The 22,833-nt window shown below is 51.2% G+C and overlaps 1 protein-coding gene across 3 annotated transcripts in view; it reads right to left on the bottom strand.

Annotated features, from left to right (window-relative positions):
• The window catches only part of ADAMTS14 (ADAM metallopeptidase with thrombospondin type 1 motif 14), a 37,417-nt gene extending 16,322 nt beyond the window's left edge, over positions 1 to 21,095 (bottom strand). For all 3 annotated transcript variants that reach the window (XM_071564017.1, XM_071564016.1, XM_071564015.1), the window contains exons 1-6: positions 20,949 to 21,095; positions 20,135 to 20,541; positions 12,488 to 12,644; positions 11,367 to 11,563; positions 2,135 to 2,218; positions 29 to 185 (exon numbers count right to left, since the gene is read on the bottom strand). In XM_071564017.1, coding sequence (XP_071420118.1) covers positions 29 to 185; positions 2,135 to 2,218; positions 11,367 to 11,563; positions 12,488 to 12,644; positions 20,135 to 20,541; positions 20,949 to 21,021 — 1,075 coding nt within the window. In that variant the 5' untranslated portion in view covers positions 21,022 to 21,095. The remainder of the gene's footprint in view (positions 1 to 28; positions 186 to 2,134; positions 2,219 to 11,366; positions 11,564 to 12,487; positions 12,645 to 20,134; positions 20,542 to 20,948) is intronic.
• Positions 21,096 to 22,833: the final 1,738 nt, after the last annotated feature.

The following is a 22,833-nucleotide window of genomic DNA, read 5'->3' on the forward strand; positions in this document are numbered from 1 at the left end:
ACATACCTGATCGAGATAAATACAGTACCTTGCATACCTGCGGGACCAAAATCTTGCCTGGTGAGGAAGACGGCGTGGTCGTGGTGCTCGGCGTGCGCCGGGTCGGAGCGTTGCTGCGAGTGCGCCCAGCGACACACCTGCTCCAGGCTCCGCGACGGGTTCCCGCGCTCGATCAGGCTCACTGACTGCCAAGAGAGTCCCAAATTCAGTGGTGGTGCCCCAGTTCAGCAGGTGGGACCAGTTTATTGCTGTGTGGGTGTGACCAAAGCTGTGGATTCGAAACCCTCTGTGCCATTTCTCATGAACTGTTACCAATGGTCCATTTGCAGCAGCTGCCCAGGGCACACCTGACCCCTCCTCAAGGGTGTGAAAGAAGCCTGGGAGAGGAGCTGGGAGAACTCCCCTCCAGGGAGTCCTTGGCACCTCCACATCCACCTGAGGGGTCAGGTCTGCTCATGGGCCAGCAACGATTCCAAAATCCCCCACAACTCACAGAGTCAGATCCCCCAGTGTGTAATTCCCCACCCTGGGAGAGGTACTGGGGGCTCCCACCTGCACCTGAGGGGAGAGAATCTTGGAGGTTTTGGGACTTGAGAACCCCACTCGTTGGATCCAGAGGAGGAGCAGAACCTCAACAGGAGGAGATCACTGCTCTCAACCAGACTGACCATCATCTGCACCAACAGGTTTTTCACCTCCTTTTCCTTTGGACTTGGGGGAACCACGTGGGGCTCAGCACAGGGGCCAACAAACCTCACTGTGTTTGTACCCCAGGATGCTGGGTTACATTTCTGGGTTTTGTGGGGTAAAAGCAATTTCTTTTTGTGCCATTGCATTTATTGTAATATTGTTATTAGATTGTAACTCTGACTTATAATCTCTTTTGTGTTGGGTTCGTTTCTCCTGCTGGTTTACCTTTAAGCCAGCACAGGTGGGAAGCAAAGAAAGACATATTGCCCTTCCCTTGGCTCTTAGCTGGAAGCCACTGAGGTTTTATCCTACAAAGTTCCAGGTGGGAGACAAGAAGAGGCAGGACTCGCTGGGGAGGCATCAGGTCTAAGCAGTGGTGAGCTGAGATCTCGCCTGCATTCAAACATCTGCTCATTATTTCCTGCATCATCCCCTGAACCACGACATAACAGGACAAAGCAGCTGCCTCCAGCCCCGGCTTTTGGGAGGATAAATCATCCTAAACAGAGCCCAGCGAGTCTCATCCCTCTGATTATTGGCCATAACGCCGCAGCTCCAAATCCCTTCCCCTCCATACATCATCCTCCAGCCCAGAGCACAGACACCACTGGGAAGAAGCCAGACAGATTATTGGCTTTCTCAGGTGGAGATGATGTTCCTGATCCCCTAGAAACCTCCAAAACCAAGCCACTCTCCATCCTCATCCCTGCTGCTCAGGGTCAGCCCTGGATCTGTTGTGTTTCTGCCAGCTGAGCATATTTCTGTAACAAGGAGGGGGTTTTCCAAGACCTAAAGGGTCACACACACAGACACATCACCGTGTTGAGTCATTAACACCCTTGTAGAACACTTCATGTGGGATACAGGCTTGCCCAAAAAAATAGGAAAATCACATTGTTGTAAAGAAAATCTTCTGGCTGCCATGCTTGAACAAACATTAAAAAATAAATCCAACCTGAGAAACCTTCCCAGGAAACCTTCCCATGCTTTTTTCTGTCCATGCCCAAGCTACTTGAGAGCTGGACAGCCAGCAAAGCCTTCCAGGGAGCTGTGTCAAGGCTGGGAAACAAGAGATCCCAGCCTCAGCTTCTCCTCATTAATACCCAGCTCCTACTAACTTGGAAAGCCACCTTCCCCTCATCATCTACATCCACCCCTGAGCTCCTGAGGAAGCCCCTTGTGGCTTTTCTCACATCCCAGAGCACACAGATAATGGCAGATCACCCAACATCTCCTTAAGGACCTCTCCTTAGCTATGGGGCTCTCCAGACCTTCGAACTCCAAAATCCAGGCCAAGGAAGGTTCAGATTCAGCCCTGCTCAACCCAATTGTCATTTGGGCTTCAACAGCTGACCTGAACAGCCACATTTCTCCAAGCCAGGGCTGACCAAAGTGCTAAACATCCCAGCACCTCCTGCTCGGTGTGCCCGAGCGCTGTAGTTACCTGCCGGTATCCCACCATGATCATCCTGACCAGCACGATGTTGATGTGAACGCCCAGGGACTCATCGTGATAAATCTCATCCACCTGAAGAAAGGAGGGAAACACAACAGGGAAGAAGTTAAGATTATCCCAGCTCTCAAGCCCCTCCTGTCCTCCACGCTCCCACGTTCAGCATCTGACCCAGCTTTCCAAGACCAGGTGCAAAGATCTCATCTCTTTCCTCCCACCCTCAGTGGTGGGATTTTTCCCTCCATGTGTAAAAACCACAAAGGCAAAAAGCCAAGCTGGAAGAAGCCAGTTTTTCCCAGGATGGGTGGCTCAGACAGTCAGTGACATCACCCATTCCATCAAGAGAGTGGAGGTGGACTCCGTTTCCTCCACCACATCTCACCATGAGCCATTGCCCTTTGGAATATTTCCACCCTCAGAGGGATGGAAATGCTTCAGCCTCCAACATCCTTTGCTTGGTGGAAAGGAAAAATGGCTTTTTGAGGAGAGGCAAAGGATTGTATCAAAGCAAAGGCATTATTCAGTCACACCAGTGAGTCAAACTTGACCTACGGCTTCAGAAATGCCAGGAGAAGACAACACAAAGAAAAGAACAGGGAAGGTTTGTGAGTCAATGAGATTTCTTATCATCCCAGGCTATTAAAAATGACCTTGCAAAGGAAATAACGAGCTATAAACCTTTTCCTTCTGTGTTTCCAGGATGAATAAACAAATTCTACTGCTAAGTGCTACCAAGAGAAGACATCCAGGTGGGAAAGGTCTCTGAGAGCCAAGTGTGGTGACAGCCACAGAGAGGCAGAGTGGGCAGCCACATGCCCATGTGATGCCATGATCCTTCATCCAACTGTAAAGCACATGGGAAAATACAGCCAGGAAAAAAACACACTGATTGTTGAGAATGGGACTCCCTTTGGCCCAAAGAAGTCTCCAAAATGAACAATTCCACAAATGAGGGTTCACCAAATTAAAGCCATTTTTAATATTGACTACAATCATTATGATTAACACTAATCAATTAATGTTAATAAACATTAATTTATGTTTAAATTAAAATACACTTTTACAGCTTTGCCCAAGAGGCAAATAATTTGCCTCAGCTCTATCACAGTTTTCAGGACTTGATGAAGATTATAAAACCAGATTTATGGAGCTTTTCTATTTTTTTCCCCATTCCTTTTGGGTTTTTAAGCTTATATCAAGGAATGGAGGACAATTACCCTTTTACTGCTGCCCAAATCCAAGTCAGCCACATCCCAGGATGTTATACAAGCCCCCCAGTTTACAGCCTGTGTATCTGTTTGAAACACCCACTCAGGCCATTTTCAAACCCAAAAACCCAGCATTGACGTTTTCCCACGACAACCAATACTGCTGTGGGGTGGCTCTGAGCCATGCAGAGAGGTAATGCAGATCCTGAGCCCTGAATGCAGCAAAATTGATTAAACAAAAAATAAAATCCATCAATAAACTGCCAGTCCATCCCCATCAACTCATCCCTTCGGATGCACAGGCTGCAAGAGCCACAGGGCTATTTATTTATCAGTGTGGAAAGACAACACTGGTCACCCATCCTCACTTCACCCCTTGTTCCCACGGTTGGGATGCTCCCTCACCCTGCACCTTTCAAAGGCACTTTGGAAAAATAATGAGGATATGATGGATTTCTTCTGATCCTGGCTCTATTTTTGGGGGATGTGCACAGATGGGAGGAAAGCTGTGCAGCGTTGCAGCTGCAAATATTACTCAGACCTACAGTCCCACCAAAGCATGAAGGATCCATCCCAGCAAGGAGCTGCAACTCCCCAGGGCTGTGAGGCTCAGGCCTGGGGTTTGGGATGCAAGAGGCTTTGGCATCCCAGTGAAAACATTAGTGGATCTAAGGAGTCCCACATCAGGAGTTTGACCCTTGACAAAAATATTCCAGCCTTCATGTGTGTCCTATGAGAGTCAATATAAAAGGGTGGGAAAGTGGGGAGAGAGGCAGAAATTAAAATTGTGCTTTAAGAGACAAAGCTTGACTGGGTGATGGTTCAGGGGAAAAGGGGAGAAACACACCCATTCCTTCCCTTTCCTAAACCTTTAGACATTTTCCTTCACCACCGGCACTTGTCAGGAGCTTCAGAAGGCAGGTTTAGATGGGATATTGGAATGAACCTCTTCCCTGTTAGGGTGGCAGGCCCTGGCACAGGTGCCCAGAGAAGCTGTGGCTGCCCCATCCCTGGAAGTGTCCAAGGCCAGGCTGGACAGGGCTTGGAGCAACCTGGGCTGGTGGGAGGTGTTCCAATGGCAGGAGTATTGACTGGATAATCTTTAAGGCCCCTTCCAACCCAAACCATTCCATGATTCAAGGATTCTATGGTCATCCTCTGCTGCTTGCTCCCCACTCCTGAGGACCCCTCAATCCATCAGGATGAACCCTGTTCCTGCCTTAGGGACATCTCTGCCAGCCAGAGCTCCTGGCCAAGCCATTTGCTGTGGCTGGGAGCACCCAGCGGAGCAGCACAGACCTCTCCCTTCCCAGCTCCACAGGACACTTTGTCAGGATGCTCAGCAGATCCCACAGGCAGTAGAAAAGGGTTTTCCATGACAATCTGGCGCATGGCAGCCCCAGCCAGCAAGAGGAGGGCTGCACACAGGCAAGGAAGGAGCACAAGCAGAGGAGCTGCCAGAGCAGGAGCTGGGGGTACTAATTGACAGGAAGCTCTACATGAGCCAACAGTGTGCCCAGGTGGCCAAGAAGGCCAATGGGATCCTGGCCTGGATCCAAACTAGCGTGGCCAGCAGGCCCAGGACAGTGACCCTTCCCCTGGACTCTGCCTTGGGGAGGCCACACCTTGAGTGTTGTGTTCAGTTCTGGGCCCCTCAGTTGAGGAAAGAGATTGAGGGGCTGGAGCGGGGCCAGAGAAGAGCAACGAGGCTGGAGAAGGGACTGGAGCACAAGTGCTGTGGGGAGAGGCTGAGGGAGCTGGGGGTGTTTAGCCTGGAGAAGAGGAGGCTCAGAGGTGACCTCAGCACTGTCTGGAACTGCCTGAAGGGAAGTTCTGGCCAGGTGGGGGTTGGTCTCTTCTCCCAGGCACTCAGCAATAGGACAAGGGGGCACGATGGGCTCAAGCTCTGCCAGGGGAAATTGAAGTTGGAGATCTGAAGAAAATTCTTTGCAGAGAGAGTGCTCAGGGATTGGAATGGGCTGCCCAGAGAGGGGGTGGATTCCCCATCCCTGGAGGTTTTTAAGGTGAGCTTGGCCGTGGCACTGAGTGCCATGATCTGGTAAAGGGACTGGAGTTGGACCAAGGGTTGGACTTGATGATCTCAGAGGTCTTTTCCAACCCAATCCATTCTATGATTCTTTGCTCCATGGCAGGCAGTCCCCTCCTCTCAGCAATGGCTCTTCCAACCTGCAGGACCTACAAACAGTCCCCAGGTCTGAGAGGAGCTCCCTGCCCCAAGCCATGCACTCTAAACAACATTAGCTGCCCTAGGAGAAAAAAAAATTGGGGAGGGGCAGTATTTTTTACAGGCATTGATGAATAGGCTCATCACCACCCTGTCAGCACTGCACATCCTTCCTCAGCCTCGCTGGAGAAGCAGCAGGACCAGGAGCAGCTTGGAAACAGCTCATTAAAGGACTAAGAACAAGAAAGAAGCTCTAATATTCCAAGGTGGGATTTAAGCCCCTAAATCTTCCTTATAAAGCAGTGCTAAATCCCACTCTGCTCCAGCTCACAGGTACAGCCCCTCAGCCTCTGAACTGAAGGGTTAACCCTAAACCCCAGCCCCTGTTTAGTCCAGGGTTTAGAAAGGGATCTGTACCCAACTAATACCAGCCCAGCAGTGACCTTCAGGGTTAATTCAGAAAGCAGATGTGAAACCAGACTGCCCAAGGCTATGGACTTAACACTCAGACATAAATAATTGATTGAGGGGGGGGAAATCATATCCAAAGGGCTTAGTGTTTGCTGCTGGGGGTCTGTGACCCCACAGTCCCCAAGTTTTAGGGTTGGGGAGGGAATAAGCAGGGTCTGCATCCCCTCAAGGGCTCCAGTGCCTTGGGAAGGAGAACTGGGCATCACCTCCTTGCTCCCCATCAGCCCACCCTGGAGCTGGTTCAGGCCAGCAGAGGGGATGGAAACTGGCCCAGAGAGCAGTCTGCAGGCTTGGCACAACTCCCCCTGCCCTCTGCAGATGCCATTATGTGAGTCAGTGGCTTCAGAGAAACCCCTTCCCCCAAAAAAATACCTATTCACAAAGGGCTCTGGTAAAGGGATCCACATCCCTGAAGACACAGGATAGAGATCTTCTTATCCCTCTTGCCCTTGTGGTTACATGCCCAGCCTGTTTCACACTGTCCCCTGGCAAGAAATGCTCTCCTATTTCATTTAAAAGGGAATTTTTCCACGGACAAACAGCCCAGCCCTTAAGGCTCACAGTGAATAAAGGGAAAACCAGCCCACAGGACCATCCTCACCACACGGATGGCACAAATATTTTACAGTGAAAGGAACATTAAAGCCCTGGGCACCCTCTCCAAAGTGCTCAACGAGCTCATCCTGTGCATGGGACCCACCTCAGCCCCTCGCTGGTGCCGGGAGCAGGGAATGCCTCCCACCCAAACCCCTGCAAGCCTCTGGCCAGCCCCGAGTCTGCAGCCCCAGACGTGAGATCCCGACAGCAAACCGCACTGGCAACGAGGTCTAGACCTCGCCGTTCTTCAGGGAAGGAAAACAAAGGGAGAGACACGACAAGAATTTGCCAAACCAGCAGAATAGCTGACATTTCAAAAGCCCAGATCGCTTACTCACAACAGCCAAGTCATCTTTAAACTCCTTTCTTTTATTCCCTGGCTCAGTTTTCACGCTGGTGGATTCACCCTGAGGCTCTTTACTGGGGTTGAGGGGTTAGGAATGGAGGGAAAAGTCCCCCAATCACATTTTTGGGCTTGCATTCCCTATAGGGATGCACAAAGCTGCTGTCAACACCTCTGCAAGGGCTGAGCCATGTTATCTGTGCAGGGGAACAGAGGGAAGGGGGGTTTGCTCTGCAGGGCACGACTCTAGATTTTATCAGAGCTCTCTAATCAACAAGGTATGTCGTCCCAGAAACACAGCAACAGGCACACAAGCCTGTGAGAGGGTGGGAAAAAGTGCATGGACACATGAGACATCAGAGGTATTTTTGTTATTAGCAGTTAGCAAGGAGGTGACTCATGAACCCCCCCCAAAAAACTCATACACCAGAAGAATTAGAATTTCCTATTATTTTACACTGGCCTCCTGAAACAGCATCAAGCTCATGCCTTGAGCAATCCACACTCCAGTCTGGCTTTTCAGATAAGCCCAGGTTAAAATTACAGCAGAAGGTTTAATTTCTTTCCCCAAACCCTCTCCCCTCCATGGGGTCTCAGTGACACTCTTTGTTGCTCAGCCCCTGGGAACAATAATTTCAGCTGGAGCCAGGCAAGTCCCAGCCTGGAGAGGGCTCTGACTCATGGGGTTTCCCTAGTAACCCGAAACAACAGGAAAACACCAAGTACCTTTGCATCCTCAACCAAATCATGGGCAATATCCGACAAAAACCCAGCAGAGCAGTTGAGGCCAGGGCCAGGCTTAACACAGCCCAGGGCTTGGCTTTTCCCATGGGAGTGGGGGCACCCCCAGGCTTGAGAGGATCAGGGACGAGTGGTGGGAAGCCCAGAGGAGAAAACCAAGGAGCCCAACTGCATGACAAGAGGCTGAGAAGCAGAGCAGGACGCAAAGTATTTCCTCTCCTCTCCCCCTTGCAGGGTGCTGGATCCACTCCCAGTTCACAGAATCATAGAATGGATTGGGTTGGAAGAGACCTCCAAGATCATCAAGTCCAACCCTTGGTCCAACTCCAGTCCCTTTACCAGATCATGGCACTCAGTGCCACATCCAGTCTCACCTTAAAAACCTCCAGGGTCAGAATCCACCACCTCCCTGGGCAGGCTATTCTAATACCTGATTACTCTCCCTGGAAAGAACTTCTTCCTGATATCCAACCTAAACCTCCCCTGGCAGAGCTTAAGCCCATGTCCTCTTGTCCTAATGTTGGTTGCCTGAGAGAATAGACCAACCCCCACCTGGCCAGAACTTCCCTTCAGGCAGTTCCAGACAGTGATGAGGTCACCTCTGAGCCTCCTCTTCTCCAGGCTAAACACCCCCAGCTCCCTCAGCCTCTCCCCACAGCACTTGTGCTCCAGTCCCTTCTCCAGCCTCGTTGCTCTTCTCTGGCCCCGCTCCAGCCCCTCAATCTCTTTCCTCAACTGAGGGGCCCAGAACTGAACACAACACTCAAGGTGTGGCCTCCCCAAGGCAGAGTCCAGGGGAAGGGTCACTGCCCTGGGCCTGCTGGCCACGCTGGTTTTGATCCAGGCCAGGATGCCATTGGCCTTCTTGGCCACCTGGGCACACTGTTGGCTCCTGTTGAGCTTCCTGTCCCTCAGTCCCCCCAGGTCCCTCTGCCTGGCTGCTCTCCAGCCACTCGTGCCCAGCCTGGAGCGCTGCAGGGGGTTGGGGTGGCCCTTGTTACTGTTCCCAGCACTCGCTCTCAGCTCTCACCCTGGCTGGGGGATGCTAATTTTCCTTCCATAACATTGCAATCCCTGCCACAGGCAGCAAGCAGGTGATGGAATAGCTTCTCCCAGGCACCACATCACTAATTCCTCATCCCAAGAGCCCAGTGACAGGGAGATGGAACAGGTTCCGGGATGGTGGACGCAGCAATGCTCAGCTCTGAGCACTGAGATATGCTTGGCAAGCAATGGCTAAGGATGCATTTCCCACTCTCTCCAAACTGCCCCCAGATTCCTGTGTGGCATCTGAGCCAAGAAGGGAAGGATGGGCTGAGAATACAGGCTGGGAGATAGCAGGGAAGGCAGCTTGCCTGCAGGGAAGCTCTTAAGTGCACAAAAGGAGCAGTCATCCTCCTGTCAGCTTCCTGGGATGGACACAGTGCCCTTGAATGAAAACCATCCACATTTCTGGCAATGAAATAAGGGTTGGGGGGGGTTGTTAAAAAAGAGTTCTCCGTGACGAATCATTTATCACTGAGCTTCAGCCAACACTGAGTTCCTAATAATGGAGTTTGTGTCTTGGGAGAGCCCCAGGACCTCACCTACAGCAGTGCTGGGAAGGGGTACAAGTCCTACCCCTGTCTCAGCACCCAACAGAGACCCCAGAAAGAGCCAGAGAAGTTAATTATCAACTTCCAAGCCCACTGCCCACTCACATATCTTGATAGGAAAACTCCTAGACAGGAAAACCTTCCCAGCATCTCCCAGCATACTCCAGCCCAGCTCATTAAGTCCTTTCCTCATCAGAGGGCTGGCCAAGCCCCTTCTCCTTCCTCTTACCTCCAAGTAATGGGATTAGTGTACAGCTGTGTGGTCCCAGCACGCTCCTCCCCACCACCCTCCTCTCTCCCTCCCTCTGCCATCCAGGCCAGAAAGCAGGACACTTTTTTTCTGCTGAATCGGGTATTTTGAGGCAATCTGAGCCGGTAAGGAAATGAGGCGGCGCCAAGGGAGGAGGAGGCGGATGGAGGTCATGGCAAAGCTGGGAAGAAAATGCACTAAAAACCAGAAAGAAAGAAAGGGAAGCGAGTGGGGGAAGAATATATAAAAGGAAATAACACTTGGGGGACGTATTTGTTTCCTGAATTATCCTGGGGTTTTTTTCCTCCCCTCTTTTATTGCTGCTGCTTTTTTGCCCCCCTTTATTTAATTCATTATGGTCTCCAGTGCTGCCTTTAATTGAATAGGCAGCACCCTCCCTTCTCCCAGCACAGCATCCCCTGCATTCACTCCCTGAAAAGTCCTGCCCGCGGGGTAGGAACCACGAAATGCGCCTGAAAACCAACCTTTTGATTAGAGCTGACAATCCCCAGGCGCCCAAACCGTCCATCCCACCACCCCCAAGTTGGGAAAGGAAAAATTACATCATCTCCGACCCCCCTAACGTGGGAAGAGCCTGAGTTCAGAGCAGGGAACTCTGTGGCTCCCCCCTTGCAGGAGGATTCAGTAAGGACAAGGGAGAAATGTTCAGAGAGTGAATTTGAGTGATGCTGAGTGTCCAACCACAGGCATTGGGACAACATGCTGGAGAATAAAACATCACAATGAAGTCATTTGCTTCTTTAAACCAACATTTTCTCTACTTGGGAGAGGCCACATTACTCATCCTTCACCCCATCATCCCTTAATCCTGCAAGTCCTTACCCCCATGTTGATAATTTCCCCTTCGTTACCCGAAAAAATATCCAAAACAACAACCAACCACCCAAAAACCAAAAGCATCCTTGTAACTTGGTTATTCCTGAGCTGGTTGAGTCTTTCCAACAGTTTCCACCACCATGTAAGAGAATACTTAAAGAAAAACAAATAAACAGAGGCAAAGATAAAGCATGGAAAACAAAGATAAAACATGGAAAACAAAACAGAACTGAGAGGGACAAAGAGATCCTTGAACACAGACCCTCTTGGCTGACATTTGTGTATTGGCAGAGCAAACCTCCTGTGAGATGACTATGTGAATAAATACTGATCCCTCCACATCTCTCAGGACTCAGGGAATATGGATGATTTTATCTTTAGAAGGAAAGAAAAGGCACGTAGGGAAGCAGCACAGGCTGCTCCATCCCTCCAAGTGAGGAGAGGTACAGGGGCTGTAAAGTAAAGCTGCTTTAAACTCCTTTTCAAACACATCTAACTAACTCTCAAGGTGCACTGGTTTCCCAAAAGGCGTGAAAAAGCTTCTGAAAAGCTGTAAAAGTACTTCCTCCATCAACAAATGTTATTCAAAATAAATTATCAACATCACCATTACAAAATAAATAATAAATACCATAACTTCTAACAAAATAAGTAATAACCATTCTCCTTTCTAGCATTTGTTGAGATTTCAGTGATGAGCAGGAGATGTTCTCAGCCAGGAGAAAGAGAAGATGCTCTTAGACTCAGGTGACAGACAGTGACAGCACCAACACATTGGCCAGGGGAACATGATGAACACCAAAGGACTCTGCTTTCCATCCCTCCCATTCCCACAGCTATTAAATGCCAGAGCCAGCTGTGTGAAGGCACAGCCCTTCCTGCGGCACTTCTCCCCCTCCCAAACCCACATTTTCCCAGGGTAACAGATTTGCAGCATCAGAAGAGCACTAAGCCAAGGGAAGGGTGGGAGCCACATCCCCCAAAGCCAAGCCTTACTATGTTCATGAGGGTGAGGACATAGTTCTGGACGTGCTCCTTGCCATGGAAGCGCACGACTGAGTCATCCACGGCCAGCAAGACCTCGATGTTGTAGTCATCCTTCCTGGCGTGGCGCCTCTTGCGCTCCGTGTCCCCCAAGCGCTCCGTCAGCGGCTCCAGGGAGTTGGGCAGATCACCCACCTGCAGCCCTGGCACTGGGCAAGGCATGGAGGGCAGAAAAACAAACAGCCACTGAGGTGACACTCCATAAAAACAGCAATGAGGCAGAGAAAATAGAATCATAGAATGGATTGGGTTGGAAAAGACCTCCAAGATCATCAAGGCCAACCCTTGGTCCAACTCCAGTCCCTTTACCAGATCATGGCACTCAGTGCCACGGTCAAGCTCAGCTGAAAAACCTCCAGGGATGGGGAATCCACCCCCTCTCTGGGCAGCCCATTCCAATGCCTGAGCACTCTCTCTGCAAAGAAGTTTTTTCTGCTCTCCAACTTCAATTTCCCCTGGCAGAGCTTGAGCCCATCGTGCCCCCTTGTCCTATTGCTGAGTGCCTGGGAGAAGAGACCAACCCCCACCAACTAGACAGGGTATTTAACGCCAAAAGGATATTTGACTCTGACTGGTTGCTCTGTGCTGGGGGAATGGCTCTGAACTGGGAGCACCAGCGCTAAAATGCACGTTAATTGTTGGACTCTGTGATCTTAAAGGTCTTTTCCAACCTAAACGATTCTGTGATCTGTTAACTGATGCCACATTTCATAGAATCATCATAGAACCACTGAATGGTTTGGGTGGGCAGGGACACCTCCTACCATCCCAGGTTGCTCCAAGCCCTGCCCAACCTGGCCTTTAACACTTCCAGGGATGAGGCAGCCACACCTTCTCTGGGCAACAACTTTCAGTGACCCACCACCCTCATTTCACAACACAGATGATTAAAACAAGACTGCAGCCCCTCCAAAGCCCAGCATTTTTATTCCTCTCTTCTCACCTACGACCCTGCTGGCAGTCAAAACCAGCGAGATGTACAAGCCAGAGGGCACACAGAAGGAGAAATCCTGCCCCCACAAGGAATACTTACTATCAATTGCTGGGAATGACCAGATTCCAGCAGCCCCTACCTTCGGGGTGGAGGTCGTGGCGCGGCGCGGCGCCGTCCTGCCGGATGGCCGAGCGGCGATAGACCACGTGGGCTCTGCCGTGCTCCTCCGTGTCCTGCTGTCCCCTCTCCAGGGGCTCGATGAAGAACTCATTGCTGTCTGTCCGGATCAGGCCAGCCTGGACCCCACAAAGAAATAAGGGAAAAAAAAGGTGTGGTTTTATATAAGCACAGGTGGACAAACACACCACATACACTTGTTAAATATTGATGCAGAGCATACACACACAAGAGGGAAGAGTTTCCCGAATAAACCTGCCCTGATGCTACTCCATGACACTGGGATGGGCTTCCTTACCATGTTCATCTATGACAATCCTTAATTTCTCCTGTAGATGGAAAAAAAAAAGAAAGAAACTAGGGAAAAACTAACCAACAAAAAAAAAGTGGCCTCAATTCAAGTTATGTCTTTATATGGTTATGAAACTCTTTCTTCCCATCAGTGAGGAGTTCTGATGAGCCCTGGACTCGAGGGATACAGGATACAAGCAGCTTCACCTCCCTGCACCCTCCCCATCCCATCCCCATGTGTCGGTGAGGAAATCTGCCATTTCACTAATGCCAAGATCTGCAGGAAAAAGAAGGAAAAAGAAACCATCCTCTGCCCCACAAAATGCTTGGGAATTAGCACAGGGGAACCCCGTTGGAGGAGAAGCTGGAAAGCATTACAACTCCACCTCCCAAACACAGGGAAGATCAATGAGAGAGCAAACATCGCTGGAAATGTTGTCCTGGCTACCGACCTGCTCCTAATTAACACCAAACTCCATCAAATCCCCCTTACAGCAGCCTGAGCTCTCATACCCTGCTGCGTCGGCCGGCTCAGACCTCAGGCAAGGAAAAGGATCACCAGGATTTGGCTTCCATCCCACGGGCAGCTCCCCCAGCCAGGCATTTTTCCCAGCTCCCTCCACCACGCACGCGTGCGTTCCTTCCTCCAGCTCTGCCCGTTGTCAAACTGCTGCCTGGAAAGCCCCAGCAGGACATATGGATCTGTTCTTACAGCAAAGCCTTCAGCAGCATGTGCCTACTGCAGTCCTCATCAGGGCTGGGGTATTGGAACAGTTTTCACCAAATCAAATAAAATAAACCCAAAATGTATATATGGGTATATTCTAGACAGAGGTTGAGGCTCTTCCAAGCCCGCCTGGATCTTTGGATCTCCTTCCCATTCGCATGCTGTTGGATTCATCGTGACGTCGGCCAACCTGGCTCTGTTAGACTACATCAAATTTCCTGCTTCACTTGAGGTTTAGGAGCTGCTTAACTCCTCTGCAAAGCAGGTTTTTGGCTGGTTTTGTTTTACACCTCCTTCCTGAGGAATCCGAGTACTTGCCCGACACACGGATGTCAGGTCCTTCCCATGGGAGACGTTCAGGTCAAACCAGGGCAGGACCTCTCCAGCCAGGGACTGTCCCCCACCCTCAGCCAAGGAGATGAAGGCCACAGCCAGGTTCAGTCATGAGGCTGGAGCACCAGGAAAGGTGGTGGTGATAAGGCAGAGAACAAGCCCCCGAGTCAGGTTCAGGGATAGCTGAAAAGTCCATGATGATGGGGCAGGTCACAGAATCATGGCATCATTAAGGCTGGAAAAGCCCTCTGAAATTATCAAGTCCAACCAACCCCCTAACACTGCCAAGGCCACCACTAACCCATATCTCCAAGAGCCACATCCACACATCTTTTAAATCCCTCCAGGAGGATTCACCACTGCCCTCGACATGGTTTGACAAGCCTTTCCATGGAGAAATTTTTCCAAATTTCCCATTCTAAGCCATCGCTCTTTATCACAGAATCATAGAATGGATTGGGTTTGAAAAGACCTCCGAGATCATCAAGTCCAACCCTTGGGCCAACTCCAGTCCCTTTACCAGATCATGGCACTCAGTGCCACAGCCAATCTCAGCTTAAAAACCTCCAGGGATGAGGAATCCACCCCCTCTCTGGGCAGCCCATTCCAATGCCTGAGCACTCTCTCTGCAAAGAATTTTTTTCTGCTCTCCAACTTCAATTTCCCCTGGCAGAGCTTGAGCCCATCGTGCCCCCTTGTCCTATTGCTGAGTGCCTGGGAGAAGAGACCAACCCCCACCTGGCCAGAACTTCCCTTCAGGCAGTTCCAGACAGTGCTGAGGTCACCTCTGAGCCTCCTCTTCTCCAGGCTAAACACCCCCAGCTCCCTCAGCCTCTCCCCACAGCACTTGTGCTCCAGTCCCTTCTCCAGCCTCGTTGCTTTTCTCTGGCCCCGCTCCAGCCCCTCAATCTCTTGCCTCAACTGAGGGGCCCAGAACTGAACACAACACTCGAGGTGTGACCTCACCAATACAGAGTATGTTATAAGAGAAGGAGAAGCAGCCCCTGCCCCAGGAGGAGCTCTGCTGGGACACCACTATCCCCTGCCAGCCCTGCCATGGGGCATTTTACCCAGGACCAGGCACCTCAAAGCCGGTTTATGGCGAAAGCCGGGACTTGCTGAGTCAGGCGGCCGGGGGAAAAGCTGCACCACCGCGCCAGGGTAAGGCTGGATTAAAACGTGAAAGAGCCTGGTCCTGAGCCACAGCCCACTTGGGTTTGAGCAGCTCTGCAGCTCGTGACTAATTATATGTGGCTCAAGAAATAAAGCAGCCCAGACTTGCTCCCAAAGGCAGGAGATGCTGCCGACTCCGGGGCTGACCAGCAGCAAAGCCAGTAACGCAAGGATTGGTGTGCCCATCTGATCAGAGCAGCCCAGGAAATGAAACAGAAACCACAGTGGCCACCTTGGCATTTACCAAGTTAATTAAAAACCAAAGAACCCAAAAAACACCTTTGCAAGAGTCGTGCACCAACCTGCTTGGTCTTAAAGAGCAGCTTAGGTTGTATTTCAGCATTTTGGGAAGGTTTTAACTGTAGGGAGTCATCAAGAGAGGCCAGAAAAGCCCCACTCAGCTTTGCTTGGGCTCTTTCCAAGAGATCAATCCCATCCTCATTGATCAATTTGCCATGTGCTTCCCATCCTTGATTTTAATTTGGTCTGATAATACCAAATCAAATGAAATCGATCGGTGGGACCATCATCACTGTCTGCAGCTCTTGGTGCAAGTAATTCCCAAACTAGAAAATGGTCCTTTAAAGACAATTCCACTGGAAATAGGGAAAACACACCTTTTTTTTTCTTTTAAGGAAAACACCAAACTCACTCCTGTCAGCTTACAGATGGTGAAGTCTCTTTTCCAGCTCTCCTGAAGCTCCCCAGACTATGGAAGAGATGAACTCCAGCCTCACCAAGGGAGACCCTCCAGAGCCCTGGGTAAGCAACTCCTCCACCACCACTGGGTAAAAAGCTCCAACTCCCACAGGAATTCAGGAAATTCTGACACTTCAACAGAGCTGACATGTGGAAAAATTAATAAAGTTGCTGCACTCAGCCAGAGAAGCAAACAGTGGTGAGGAGCGGGAGAGCCAACTGCGTGCAGAGTATGTATTTTTCCTATGAGGTTCACACTTAATTTGGACATAAAGTCCTAGAAAACCAGGCAGTGTGAACAGAGACACCACCATTAGCCACTGCTCCTCTTCCCTCCAGGGACTGCCTGGTGAGAGCGTGGGTGGGTTTGGTAGAAGGGTGCAGAGTCCACAGGTGCTCCATCACTATTTTGGGACCTCTCTGCCTGCAGCACAGGCTTTGCAGCCTATCAAACACCACACTTTGCCCTCCTTGACTCCTTTTCCCTGGTCTTCCTGCCAAGGCAAGAGATTTCTGGGATGGCTGCAGACCTGGATTTTCCAGGTGACCCAAGTCAGGGCTCAAATGTAGCTCCTGGTGGGGTAAAGACACAAAGACATGCTCAGTGCTATTTAATGAGGTTTTCAGCCCAAACAGGGTCTGGTTTGCATCTCACTGCCAAAAATTAGGATTATCCCCCCAAAGAAAAGCCCTCACACCCATGTAAAACCCAAACCAGCTGAGGCCAGTGGGATCTATGTAACCAAAGAGACATCTCACACTGTTTTTTCTTCCCAAAGTAACCCTACAAGTTCGGGAGCTGCAAGAAAAATCCTGGAAGACAAAGCCATACTTTTTTTCACTGGGGCATCATTCTGGGGACTGTTTCTCCCTTCACTCCCTATGAATTACTGTTCCTGAGGGCTTTTGTGCTCTGCTTATCTGCTGCCACCCATCTGAAGCAGGCCAGGGCCACAGGGCTGGAAAACGCTGGCTCTACAGTTTATGGGACTACAGCAAAAAAAAAAAAGGGGGGAAAACTCATCCACAAAAAGTAAATACAGTGCCTTGGGTGACAATCCTTCACCCATCCCTGCACCAGCAAAGCAGGAAGGAAGAAAGGTTGACCACACACCGCTGAAGCCAGTATGGAAAGATATGGGATGCCTCTGCTGCAGCGAGACGTGCCTGCCAGGGGAGATTTCTGCCTAATGCTACTTTACCAGTTAGGAATTCGGTGGCTTAGACCAGCTTTGAAATTATGTTATGGGCCACAGCACCTTCCCACCCTGGTACGAGACACCCTTGCAAAAAAAAAAAAAAACCTCAAAGGGAGGATTTTCCCGCGTGGATGCGCGGGGTGAAAAACAGCCGTGGAAGGTGCCACGGGCTTGGCATCTCTGGGAAAAGAATCAGCTTCACTTACGTGGCTAAATATGGATTTAGGAAAGACTTTGTGTGTACTGTCTTTTTCAAGAACTGGTTTGGGTTTTTTTTCTCCCTTGTTATTTATAATCTCAGTCTCTGTTTATACACAGCCTGATCTCTTTGTGTACACAGCCGTCATCTGCAGCATCCCAGAACGTTTCCTCTGACCAGGAACCAGTGGCTGAGCCTGGTCCTGCACCTCCCACGCACGCTATACTGGGAGGCAAAAGCCACAACACCCTTTCAAAGCTTGTGGATAAACTTCCAGCAAAAGTCCACAGCAATGGACTTGCTTATGGAGGAGCTCCTTGCTTGTGGAAGAGCTTCCTCCAGCCAGTGCTCCAGTGGGGAGCACAGTAACAACAGTCCTGACCATGTACAGCCTTTCCAGATGTTCTGCTCCTTGCTTGTGGAAGAGCTTCCTCCAGCCAGTGCTCCAGTGGGGAGCACAGTAACAACAGTCCTGACCATGTACAGCCTTTCCAGATGTTCTGCTCCTTGCTTGTGGAAGAGCTTCCTCCAGCCAGTGCTCCAGTGGGGAGCACAGTAACAACAGTCCTGACCATGTACAGCCTTTCCAGATGTTCTGCTCCTTGCTTGTGAAAGAGCTTCCTCCAGCCAGTGCTCCAGTGGGGAGCACAGTAACAACAGTCCTGACCATGTACAGCCTTTCCAGATGTTCTGCTCCTTGCTTGTGGAAGAGCTTCCTCCAGCCAGTGCTCCAGTGGGGAGCACAGTAACAACAGTCCTGACCATGTACAGCCTTTCCAGATGTTCTGCTCCTTGCTTGTGGAAGAGCTTCCTCCAGCCAGTGCTCCAGTGGGGAGCACAGTAACAACAGTCCTGACCATGTACAGCCTTTCCAGATGTTCTGCTCCTTGCTTGTGGAAGAGCTTCCTCCAGCCAGTGCTCCAGTGGGGAGCACAGTAACAACAGTCCTGACCATGTACAGCCTTTCCAGATGTTCTGCTGCTTCTCTGGTCATGTTGAAGATCATAAACATCCTCCTCCTACCCCATCCACACCTAGTACTGTATTTCTTGCTCCATGGCCTAAATCAAGCTCTTTCCACTGCTTTTTGTGGATCCTCTTGGGCTCCCAAGTCGTCCAAAGCAGATGGATCCTGAGCAGACTGAAACTGTCAGGCTGCCTTAGCCAGACAATCCTATCACCAGAAAAATCCATGGAAGAAGGAAACCAACTGTGACATTGGATGTAACACAAAACCCTCTTTATTGGGGTGGGGAGGAGAGGCCCTGCTTGGACTCTGACCTCCCAAACTCTTTCCCCAGCCTCACGCCCTTCCTCAGATAATGGGAAATTCTTGGTTGAGGTCAGAGTATTTAGTTTTTGGCCACAGAGCAAAAAACACATTGAAAGAAGGAAAAAAAATCCTTATCCTAGGGGAGAAATCACTTCTTCCTTTATGTGGGCTTGAGGTAGCATGGGTGGCAGGACAAGTATGGCTGCATAATCCATATGGAAAAGCATCCTGTGGTTCCAGCTACATCCCCACCCAGCACTGCTGCTACTACCAGCAGCCAAGCAATGGCCAGAACATGGGCAAAAATAACAACAAACCCCACTGAGAAGGTGTGAAAGGCACTGAGAGGGGAAAACTTGGGGCTAAAGCCTAGAAAAGTTCAATTAAAACCTGCTGGGGATGGATGCTGACAGCACTGTGGACCCCAGGGAAGAGAAATTCTCTCATTGCTTCCCAGATACAGAAAGACATGGATCAGGTTCCAGTTGCTTCCAGCATCCCTTTGCTCATGATGCCAAAGGGAATGAGACCTTCAACAGAACCTGCACACCTAAAATCCAGGTCTCCATTCCAGACATGGCACTATTTACTAGAGCTAAAGGAAATGCCTTTAAATCTTCCAAGTCTGCCCAAACTCACCAGCCCCAGCGTGATCCATGTCACAGAGAAGTGTCTGCAAGTTCACAGCCTTAGCAAAATTCCCAAAAGGATGCTTCAAAAGGTGTGGATTATGTGCTAAAAAAATTTAAGTACTATACGTAGGCGAAATATGTATTTCTAGCTGTGCTGCTCTATCATTTCTGCTTGTACAGTAACACTGGGTGCTGTATAAAAAGAAAGGAATGCCAAATTGTTCATGCTAGGAGCCAAAATTGGCTTAAGGAACTCCCAGAATAAAGCAACCAAAAAAGAAATATATATCAAGAACAAAAGGACACAAAATAAGAAATTTATTCCAACCCAGAAGTGACATTGAGTGGTACTAGGAGGAAACAGCAAATGCTGGCACCTAAAACAAGATTTAAATTGGCTCAAAGGAAATCTGAAGGGCAATGGGCCAAAGGTAGTAAATAATAAGCAATTCCCCAAGCATATCATAGATAGGAAACTCACAGGCAGAGCAGACACCGGGGTAAGGAGAGCAATTTAAAGGAATTAAAGCACAGTGGCAGCAAGTTACTGATGCTGAACTGTGCTCAGAAAGCCAAGAGGCTGGGGAAAAAAAAAAGAGTCAAACACCTAGTGAAAGCCACACTGCAGCTAACAGTGATTTCAGGAGATGCTCGAGCTCACTCAGGCTCATTTAAGAAGCAGGAAAAGCAGAGAAAAAGTTCCTGGAGCTACCCCAAGGTAAAACACGGGGGAGAAAGGATAGAACGGCACTACTGGCATCCCAGAGCAGGGCACAGCCCGTGGGTGTGCCAGCAGCTGGCACAGTCTCCTGCCCGGGGGTGGACAGCTCAGGCACGGGACTGGCAATGTTTTCAAGCCCTTTAAATAAATACCGGTGCACAGCCAGCAGAAGGATGGAGCAGGAAAGGAGAACAGAACCCTGTGCCACGTGGGGAAAGGGGACCCACTCGCCGCAGCCGGCGGGTAAAGGGAAACGCACGGTGCGGTCACCAAAAAATAAAGGTTTCAGGGCACCACACAGGGGAAAACCACACCAAACCACAGGCACCACACACGAACAGCCCCGCCAGCCCCCAGCTCACCAGTCCGTCGCAGTTGCTGATGGCCACGGCGGCGCCGGGCATGCCGGAGATGTCGCCGGTGAAAAGGCACCGCTGTTGGAGGGGTTCCCGGAAAAGCACCTCGAAATCCTCCTGCCATTCAGCCACGGCGCCCGGGGGCAGCAGCCGCCGGTTGGGCCTCAGCCGGAGGTGCAGCTCCTTCCCAAAAACCGTGACGTTGAAGTAGAGCAAGCGGCGCTGCGGGGACCCATGCGGGGGGCTGCGGGGGACGCGGCGGTGCGGTGGGGATGGATCGGGGGGACAGGAGGGCTCGTCGGGCTCCTCCACCCCAGTCCCGGACACCACGTGCGAGAGGAAGCGACCCCGGCAATCGGCGCTGAACGGGACGATCACACCATACTCGCTGAGTTTGCCGGACAGGAGCAGCTCTGCGGAGACAAGACGGAGGGAAAGAGCCGTGGGCACGGAGCATCCCGCTCAGGCATCGGGATCTCGGTGACCAATGCGACCGGGGGAAGCCTTGGCGAGCCCCGCCGGAGCTCGATAAACCCAACAACTGCTTTTCCGTCCCGACCCAGCTCCGCTTTGTAGTTTTAAGCGGGTGCGCCCAACGTAGCAGAAGGAACTCGGGCTGACGTCCCCTCGCACGCCAAGCACGCCAACTATTTCTCGCCCAGCCTCCATCTCCCCCAATTCCCATTGAAACCAAACCCCCCCGCCGGCAGATTCCCTCTCCCTTTCTCCCCACTCTCCGGGGTGCAGCCACCTGTCAGTGCCCCCCTTCCCATCCCAGCGCACCCCGGCGGGGGCCCCGCTGGCGGGGCAGCGGCCGTACCTGGGGCGCTGCCGGCGGCCAGGCAGCCGTGCAGGGGGACGAGGCAGGACAGCACCAGCCGCAGATAATCCATTTGGGGCCGGCGGCGGGCTGCGGGGCCGGCGGGCTGCGGGATGCGGGGCGGGCGGCGCCCGGCGACCGCCTCCCCCCCGCCGCCGCCGCCGGGGCCGCCGGCGCTCCCGCCGCCGCCGCTGCCGCCTCTGCCGCCTCGTGGGGCGGGCCGGGGGCCGGCTCTGGCCGAGGGGGTGGGAGTTGGGGCTTGTTTTAATTCATTTCCTTTAGATTTTTAATGTCTCGATTTTTTTTTTCAAATTTACTTTTCTTATTAAACACGCCAAAAAAAAGTTCTCGCGTTGCCTCCGGATCGTTGTTTTTTTTTTTTTTTTTCTGGGAGATTTAAAGAAAAAAAAGAAAAAAAAAAAGCCTTTTCGGGCAGCCCGCCCGCCCTCCCACCATCCCTCCTCCCCATCCCTCCCCGCCCCGCGGCCGCCCGGCTCCAGCGCTGCCCGAACAAAGGCGAGACGCGCCGGGAGTCGGAGTTCCCCCACCTCGCTCTGCCCCGATCCCTCTCCCCAAATCCCACCTCCCGACCCCGTCCTAGAGCGGGACCCCGCGCAGAGATGCTCCATAGGGAGAACCAAATCGTCTCCCAGCTCTTAGAGCGCTGCCGTGGCGTGAGGTGGAGGTAAACATCCCGTTTGGAAACATTGGGGATGTTTTCCAGATGTGGAAACATCCACAACAGCGAAGTTGTGGATGCCCGACCCCTGAAAGTGTTCAAAGCCGGGTGGACCGGGCTTGGAGCAACCTGGGATAATGGAAGGTGCCCCTGCCCATGGCAGGGAGGTGGAATAAGATGATTTTTTTAAGATCCCTTCCAACTCAAACCATTCCATGATTGCATTATTTATTTCTTTTCTCTCTACCCTCTCTGTTTTAAGGAGGAGCCAGCTGGGAGAAGGCACTGGCAGGAGAGAGATGCCCCTCACAGCCACTTAAGTTTTCCCAATGGCATCACCAAAGCTCCAAAGCTGGGACCACACAGTTCAGTAAATGCTGTGCTTTCTGTCTCATCACCACCCTCACAAGGGGCAAATAAATTAACTACTCCCCTAAAAAAAACAAAACAAGCAAACAAAAAAAACCCAAACAAAACATAAAACCCCAACCAACCAACCAACAAAAAAAAACCTAAACAAAATGGAAAAAAAAAGGCACCTCATGGTAACAGGGCTTCCCATATCACAGTGTCATAGAATGGTTTGGAAGGGACCTTAAAGATCATCTCATTCCAACCCCTTGCCAGGGGCAGGGACACCTCCCACCAGCCCAGGTTGCTCCAAGCCCTGTCCAACCTGGCCTTGGGCACTTCCAGGGATGGGCCATCCATCAACATAGAGGAACTTACCTTCTGGTGCCTTTTCCATTTGCTGTGTCTAACTTTTCTTCTGGACAGGACTCCAAGGCCAGCTCCAGGGAGTGGACTGTGCTGCAGCACTGATAACACCAGTTGTGCTGCTTGTTCATGGATTGCACAGCCCGAGGGGCTGAGCAACCCTAAACCTGCCCCTGCCTTGACCTTGTAGTCCGACCTGCCACAGAAGCCAGGACACAATGGGAAAGGCAGTCAGGGAAAACAACATGCCAGGCTACAAGCTTCCCATCAGCTCTACCCTTAAGGTTCATTGCTTTGGATTTCCTTGGTAGGACCTCAGTTGGAGCTTTGCTCCCAACCCAGCAATGCCAGGAATGGTAGGAGAGAACCATCATTTGGGAAAAGCCACCTTTGGAATGCTCTGCTTACCTCTGCTGCAGGTGAGGTGGATGATGGGGCTGCTGAGCCCTCAGAGAAGGATCCAGATGTGGGGATGGGGAACCCCTTGGA

The sequence above is a fragment of the Pithys albifrons genome, chromosome 9 (genome assembly GCF_047495875.1).
Source record: "Pithys albifrons albifrons isolate INPA30051 chromosome 9, PitAlb_v1, whole genome shotgun sequence".
Taxonomy (NCBI): domain Eukaryota; kingdom Metazoa; phylum Chordata; class Aves; order Passeriformes; family Thamnophilidae; genus Pithys; species Pithys albifrons.